The sequence below is a fragment of the Sinocyclocheilus anshuiensis genome, unplaced genomic scaffold (assembly GCF_001515605.1).
Source record: "Sinocyclocheilus anshuiensis isolate Anshui unplaced genomic scaffold, SAMN03320099.WGS_v1.1 scaffold471, whole genome shotgun sequence".
Taxonomy (NCBI): domain Eukaryota; kingdom Metazoa; phylum Chordata; class Actinopteri; order Cypriniformes; family Cyprinidae; genus Sinocyclocheilus; species Sinocyclocheilus anshuiensis.
In genome coordinates this window covers 113,845-121,523 of record NW_015549588.1, presented here as the reverse complement: position 1 = coordinate 121,523, position 7,679 = coordinate 113,845, and the positions used below count along the sequence as shown (strand labels likewise).

The 7,679-nt window shown below is 35.7% G+C and overlaps 2 protein-coding genes across 3 annotated transcripts in view; one reads left to right on the top strand and one right to left on the bottom strand.

Annotated features, from left to right (window-relative positions):
* The first annotated feature begins 213 nt into the window (after positions 1-213).
* LOC107657991 (aprataxin) lies at positions 214-6,294 on the top strand. Of its 2 annotated transcripts, XM_016446349.1 has the most exons (11): positions 214-283; positions 491-564; positions 689-714; positions 813-946; positions 1,033-1,079; positions 1,203-1,256; positions 2,876-3,130; positions 3,379-3,438; positions 3,766-3,992; positions 4,091-4,194; positions 5,213-6,294. In XM_016446349.1, exons 4-11 carry the CDS (start codon positions 817-819, stop codon positions 5,365-5,367), a joined length of 1,032 nt encoding a protein of 343 aa, XP_016301835.1. In that variant the 5' UTR covers positions 214-283; positions 491-564; positions 689-714; positions 813-816; the 3' UTR covers positions 5,368-6,294. The 2 variants fall into 2 exon arrangements, with proteins under 2 accessions (XP_016301835.1, XP_016301836.1); XM_016446350.1 differs by lacking the exon at positions 491-564 and having other exon boundaries at positions 236-283.
* A 91-nt stretch (positions 6,295-6,385) lies between these two features.
* Positions 6,386-7,679, bottom strand: part of LOC107657984 (choline transporter-like protein 1) — a 7,574-nt gene continuing 6,280 nt past the window's right edge. Inside the window, exons 13-15 of the mRNA XM_016446342.1 lie at positions 7,201-7,437; positions 6,997-7,074; positions 6,386-6,578 (exon numbers count right to left, since the gene is read on the bottom strand). Coding sequence (XP_016301828.1) covers positions 6,558-6,578; positions 6,997-7,074; positions 7,201-7,437 — 336 coding nt within the window. The 3' untranslated portion in view covers positions 6,386-6,557. The remainder of the gene's footprint in view (positions 6,579-6,996; positions 7,075-7,200; positions 7,438-7,679) is intronic.

Here is a 7,679-nt window from a genome sequence, read left to right as displayed (position 1 = left end):
TTATTCCACAGATTATTCATAGAAGCTCCAAACTTGATAATGTGATATTCAAAAGCACCTGTTATGTTCTTTGTAACCAACCATTTATACATTTTGTCCCAAAATCATGTAACAATAATACAATTGTAGAAAAGATGTTCAGGGGATTCAAATTAAGTGCATTAATTTAGTAACAGGTGTGCAATTAAAACAACCTTTTAAAAAGGATTTCAGCATCATTCAGTTTTAGCCATTTTGTTTCGACTTGCCCACTGTAAATCAGTGCAAATTTATAAACAAATAAGTAAGTAAAAAAAACCTGATCATTTATGAATAATCTTTCAAAATAGAATAAAAATGTAATTATCTGAGGGATATTAGTTTGTAATTTGTTAGAAAATGAAGGGTATGCCTTACACCGATTGTAAAATGCCACAGTAAAATCCTGTTAACTGTTAATCCTGTAAGACACTTTATTCTATATAATAAAACAATAATATCTTTTATGCAGTAGTTTATGTAAAGATACGTCCACAAACACGAATTCTTCTCTAGAGTGTGAGGCCACAGCGCTGTATTTGACCGGTAGGTGGCAGTGCTTGCGCTTCTGTTTGTTAGTTGACGTCCACGAAGAAGATCGTGCGTCATGTGCTGCAGTGTTGTTCAGCTCCCAGTGGTTTGTTTTCATCTGCAACACTTTCTGTTCTAGATATATTACACATATTACACCAGCGGGTAAGTGATGGATGCATGCTGAGCTTAGAGAAGCACTTTAGACAGCGTATGCTGTTAGTTTCACGAAAGAATCGAACTATTTCATTCTATGTTTTCAGGGAGATGCCTGTGTGCTCACTAGTAAGTGAAGATGATTCACACAAACCCATCCAGCTTCATCACCAACAATCCGTGACTCTGGGTCGAGGGCCAGAAACTAAGATAAAAGACAAAAAGTGCTCAAGAGAACAAGGTTGAGATGTTTTTTCTATATGAGCAATTGAGAGATCCAGGCTTTATTCAAGAAACTAACACTAATATGTTTTTGTTTTCTTGCAGTTGAATTGAGAGCTGATTGCAACAGGGGATTTATCACTGTTAAACAGGTATGCTAGAATATTATAGTAAATATTAAAAGAAAAATGCATAATATAATGGATATTTTAATAGTAAGGAAATCTGCAAATTATAATATTGCATGTTTGAACCGTTTGTTTACTTTTTAACAGTTGGGCGTCAATCCTACAAATGTGGACAATGTGGTTGTGGGCAAAGGCAATCAGGTACAGTGTCATCAAAATAGCAAACACAGGTTCTTCACAGTATTTGACAAACTATCTCCTAGGGGTGTGACGAGACACGAGACTGGGTTCACGAGAACGAGACGAGATTTTTAGATTTTTTTTGAAGAATTCCTCGATGAAATATATAGGGAAAAATAGTCTTTTATTCAACTGAAAAACACAAAATGCAAAAAACGTAGGTGTATTTTGAAATCAACTTGTACTTTATGAAATTAAACATCTATTTTAATAAATTTTATGCAGTAATAAATAACATGTAAACACTGCAAAATGTTTTGCCACAAACTCAATTGACAGGCAAGTAATTGCACAAAAATTATAAAAAAGTATAAATAATTAACACAAATATCCCTTTAAAGTGGAAGTGAAGCAGTCAGTCAAGTTTTTCTTGACTCCTTTTTAATAGTTAAATTAAATGTTATTAATTAAAAAGCATGTCTAGTTATTTAAAACCATGAAACGTATACATTTTCACACCAACGTTTTTAAAGTTTAACAAAAATGACATGTTTAGGGCCCTATGAAATGTTTTATTTTTTCTCACCATATTATTTATACTTTTTATTGTTACCAAATTCTGTGTTTTAGCATGTCTAATTATTTGAATGCATAAAACAACTTAATTTATTCATTTTGTTTTTCTTAAAGTAGCCTTGTGATTTTTTTTTTTCCTTCAGAAATTCTGTGTTGTGTATTTACATTTTTCTGGTTATCAAATGAAGGCATAAAACATTAATTTAATCGATCATTTATCTTTTAATTATTGAAAATTAAGCAAACAAGATTTTTTTGGCAAACAAAGGGGATTTACTATTAAAATTAAAACATTGAAGAAATGTTTTGTATGATTATTCCTTGAAAAATAATGTTTGTTTCATTTTAGTAGTAGTAGTAGTAGTAGTAGTAGTAGTAGTAGTAGTAGTAGTAGTAGTAGTAGTAGTAGTAGTAGTAGTAGTAGTAGTAGTAGTAGTAGTAGTAGTAGTAGTAGTAGTAGTAGTAGTAGTAGTAGTAGTAGTAGGAGGAGGCTATGTACATTCTACTGAAAAATAGTTATAGGCACAATGTCTTCAAATCAAACCGGACTTTTATTTTGACGGGTTGCCGTGAATACCTTTACAGTTCTGTGTATGAGATATGACGCTAGTTTTACTCAAATCAAACGCTAAAATGCTCATGAAGTGACTCTTAGAGCAGTTCTGGAGATGTTGTTCATGTGTTTACGTCCTCATTTAGTGAGACGGCAGATGCTGAAATCACCGCGAGTGTCAGGCGCGCTTCAGTATATGTGTAGTAAATGAAACCGCGCGTCTGCGCCATTCATAAACAGAGACAAAAAATAATCAAATCAGAATTCCACATTATTTTCACTAAATAAACACATTTATTATAATTATAACACAGTAATGAAAAGCAATAATTACTAACATATATTTGTAACATTTTAGAGCATGTACACTAACCATCATTTATGTGTTATTCATCATCTAGCATACCTATTATGTCTACAAATGTTCTGTTCTCTTGTAATTGAGGCTGTATTGCACAGGTTACTGGTCTTAACATCCTACAAACCACATGTCGCCCACCTCTACAATCAGGTGACCGTAAAGCCAGGCCAGAGACTTTACATGGTCAATCAGCAGTATCCTTACAGAGTGAGGTTCACTGAGGACACATCCACACCCAGATCTGCCGCAGAGTTGAGCAAACCTTCAAAAAGAGCCCATCGGATGAGCTCTGAGGGGAACGCAGAGAAGATCAAGAGCCCTGCAAACACAGCATCAGACCATCACAAAATGTCAGACGATTCGCCTCCGCCAAAAAAGATACCGCCATCTGGATCTGATAAATCTGTGAGTTTCATTTGGTCGGTAATTTTCAATAATCTGCAATAAAATTCAAATTCTATTATAGTTTATACTTGTAATTAAGGACTTTTAGGGAGTAGTTTTGTATTGTACTGATATTTTTGCCTATTTTTAAATTTAAAACAAAGTTTCTGAGCTGGTTAGAGAAATTTTTAAGGTCTATATTAAAGTTTTTTTTTTTAAATGCTGACCTCTTTGTAAACCAAAACACTGCAAACTTTCTTGTTTCCCAGGAATCTGCTGGCCATTGGAGCCAAGGGCTTAAAGTGTCAATGCAGGACCCTAAGATGCAGGTATATGTTGTTCATTTCTTTTGAATCCTATGAATCAAAAACTAAAACTGACAATAAAGACTTTTACATCATTACAAAAGATTCCTACTCCAAATGCTGTTCTTTTGAACTTTCTATTCATTAAATAATCCTGAAAAAAAACACAAAAATAGCTGTTTGCAGCATTGATAAGAAATGTTTCTTGAGCAGCAAATCAGCATATTAAACTGATTTCTGAAGGATCATAAGACACTGAAGACTGGCGTAATGATGCTGAAAATTCAGCTTTATATCACAGAAATAAATTACATTTAAAATATATTAACAGCTGCCAGTTTTTATCCTCAGGTGTATAAAGATGACAGGGTTGTGGTCATCAAGGACAAGTACCCAAAGGCGCGGTACCATTGGCTGGTGCTGCCGTGGGACTCGATCTCCAGTCTGAAGGCTCTGCGCTCGGAGCACGTGGAGCTACTCAAACACATGCAGCGTGTGGGAGATCAGATGCTGCAGCAGTGCCCTGACGCTCACAAACTGCGCTTCCGTCTGGGATATCACGCCATCCCCAGCATGAGGTACAGACGTCTGCGTCCTGATTGGCTGCTGATGTGGGGAGAATGGGAAAGTGGGGCTTGTCATGAATGCAATGTTTAAGATGTTTATTTCTTTTCAGTCACGTCCACCTGCACGTAATCAGCCAAGACTTTGACTCGCCGTGTTTGAAGAACAAGAAACACTGGAATTCTTTCACTACTGACTATTTTGTGGAGTCTCAAGGTACATTATACACAAAAACAGCCGGTTATTAAAAATTACAGATAAATGTCTTTGTAGTCCTTTAATCAAAATGTAATTACTTTCTCCATCACATGGATGTAAGTCATTAAAGGAATAGTTGATAAATGAAAATTTGCTGACAATTTACTCGCCCTCAGGCCATCCAAGATCTAGATTAGTTTTCTTCATCAGAACAGATTTGGAGAAATGTAGCATTACATCAGCTGTTCACCAGTGGATCCTCTGCAGTGAATGGGTGCCGTCAGAATGAGAGTCCAAACAGCGGATAAAAACATCACAATAATCCACACCACTCCAGCCCATCTGTTAACATCTTCTGAAGTGAGAAGTTGCATGTTTGTAAGAATGAGCATCTATTAAGATGTTTTTCATTTCAGACTGTTGCTTCTGGCTAAAATACAAATCCTCTATCCATAATATAGCTTTCTCCAGTGAAATAGTCATTTCGTCTGAATCATATGAGGGAAATCTGCACAGATCAAGCACAAGCAAAAACAGTCCAAAACCGCTCCAAACAAATATGTGGGTGGATTTCGATGTGAGAGGGGATGGACTTTTTCACTAGACTGGAGGAAGCATTATTATGGATATTGGACTCGTATTTTGACCCGAAACAATGGTGCAAAGTTGAAATGTCTTAATAATAGATTTATTTCAAACACACAGCTTTTCACTTCACAAGATGATAATGGATAGAGTGGAGTGGTGTGGATTATTGTGTTGTTTTTATCAGCTGTCTATACTCTCATTCTGACGGCACCCATTCACTGCAGTGCAAGGGATGTAATGCTGAATTTCTCCAAATCTGTTCCTATGAAGAACAAATTCATCTACATCTTTAATGGCCTGAGAGTGAGTATATTTTCTGCAAGTGTTCCTTTTTGAGTGATCCATTCCTTTAATAAATTATTTTAAAAATGGAAAAAAGCTCTAAAAGCTGTTTAGAGAAACAAGCATTTCCCTGTATAATAAAGCATTCATGTGTATCTTTCCACAGATGTCATTGCGATGCTGGAGCATGATGGGAAAGTGACAGTGAAAGAAGGCACTAGTGAATCACTGAAGCTGCCTCTGCGCTGTCACTTGTGCCGTAAAGAGCAGCCCACGATCCCTAAACTAAAAGAACATCTCAAAACTCACCTGCCTTCTTAAATCTGTATTTAATCTGTTAAAAGTCTGTCAAATTACAATTCATTTGGTAAACCGCCCATTGAATCCTTTAGTAAATTCAACTTGTTCTGGATATCTCGTTATTGCGATTTCATTCATTCAGCCTTCACTCACTTTCATTATGAACATTTATACAATAATGAGTCAGTAACATTTTGCACGTCTCTTTGGTTTTATTGAGTGTTTAAAGGTGGTAGTTAAAAATAAATTTTCCTTTCACTCACACACGCACACACACAACTTTCACACAAATGCACTTGATTGAAGCTAAAGTGTAATTTCTGCACTAAATGAAATTGCACAAATAAGGTTTTGTTGATTGCTGGGACAAACAGGCCATCAGAGTCTTGTTTTCCTCCAACAAACCGATTGCAATTCCTTTTAGTGTTGTATAAATTACACACTTCAGCTTATTGGCACGAGGGAAATGACAATCATTATTATGCTGTTCATTTAGAAGCTGAGAACAAAATATATTTGCTTGTAACATACTGCTGCACAAAACAAAATCATCAGAGAAAATATAAGCAGGAACTACTCTAGAATAATAAAATCACACTCAAGGAATAATTCAACTGATCTGAAACTGAGGAGAGGGGATGCAATAATATTGCTTACATAGAAAACCAATGACAGTTTGAGTCTCTGCAGACAGGAGTGTATTTCAGAAAATCTTTCAAAATCAAAGGACATAAACAAGATAAAATACAAAAGCACCTTAAAAAATAAAGTTGACGGTGTATTTTTAACCAAAATATCTAAAATACTAAGGCAACTATTGCTAGTCTATAACTGTATAAAATTGACTACCCTAATAAAACAAATAAAAATGCTGTTAGAAAAACAACAACTGATATTTATGCTCCTACCTTTTATTTTAAATAACTTGCAAATATTCAACCTCTGAAGTCTTTTACACGCAAGTTTTTTAAGCTTTTTTTTTGGATAAAGTTTTTTTTAGGAGCAGATATATTAGCAATACAGACATCTACAGTTTTTTTTTTTTTTTGTGCATGTACCCAGCTCACTGTCCTAGAGCTTCTCTAATGTCAAATGCCTTGTAGTCATGATGACAGATGTCTGTCACATTGAATTCCCTGAAGAGAAGCTTTTGTGCATCTCAATAGCTCTTTTTTGGAGTGTCAGTTGACGTAATACTGCGCTGGTCTTCATCAAGTCAGTGTACCTCCAGTCTGAAATATAATAAACGACACGAGTAAATGAATGTATATTTAATTCTGTGCTTGTTTTACTGGAATTTCCAACTTCCAAAAGTCTAATAGAGATAGCTGACCCAAAAATGAAAATTTTGACCGTAGCCATTGACTTCCATAGTGTTTTTTTTTCTCTTCCATACTATGAAAGTCAATGGCTACCGTCAACATTCTTCAAAATATCTTCTTTCGTGTTGAACAGAAGAAAGAAACTCATACAGGTTTGGAACAACATGAGGGTGAGTAAATGATGACAATTTTCACTTTTGGGTAAAATACCTCTTTAAGATGGGCTTACAACGTGTGCAAAATCAAACTTGATTGGAACGCAGCATTAAAAAGGTTTTTATGAGAAAATCTGATAAAAATAAATAAATAATTGTCCTTTTAAACTCACCATGGATTTCATTTCCCGACTCTCTGCTTCTACTTTGCCGTAACGCTCTGTGGCTTTCCTGGTGTTTTCTACAAACTCCTACATGAATGATCACAGAGAGACACCAACAACATATTTAATGTGACACACAACAACACAAGACTCATAGAAATGACTTTTTCATTGAGCTTGAGGTCAGAGGAAATGAATGGGAAATGGTCTCACCATAAGAGCCTTGTCCATGTAGTACTCTCTGCCCGGGCTGCCGTCGTTGTACTTGGTGTCGATGGCGAAGCAGAGGAAGAGAACGTCTACTACGATCTCAAAGATGGAGAGGAAGCAGTGGGCCACCAGGAAGGAGAAGATGCACACGATGATGAGCGGCAGCACCCAGACGGTGTATTCACGCTGATAGTTCAGCGACAGGATGCCCGCAAACGCCGTACACGACACAATCAACACCTGCAGACACAAGAAACAACTGTTAGACCGTCTGGAATCACAGTTTTAGTCCATTTTAGCATCATTAATACATCATTATACCATTTCTAAAATAGTGAATTAGATTTTAATTTTCTATTTTGTTTTCAGTTTAATTTTAGTTTTTAGTTAACAATAATGACCAGGCTTATCACTTTTTTGTTTTTGTCCCACTGTCCCACGTTTGTGCTACAGACATAAATGATACCTCAGATTAAAAAGTT

What these genes read in the sequence shown, in the direction of transcription:
- LOC107657991 (XM_016446349.1), top strand. Translation starts at nt 817, where the DNA reads ATGCCTGTGTGCTCACTAGTAAGTGAAGATGATTCACACAAACCCATC. An exon ending in GATTTATCACTGTTAAACAG is followed by an intron (nt 1,080 to 1,202) that starts GTATGCTAGAAT and finishes ACTTTTTAACAG; the next exon opens with TTGGGCGTCAATCCTACAAA. An exon ending in TGCAGGACCCTAAGATGCAG is followed by an intron (nt 3,439 to 3,765) that starts GTATATGTTGTT and finishes TTTTATCCTCAG; the next exon opens with GTGTATAAAGATGACAGGGT.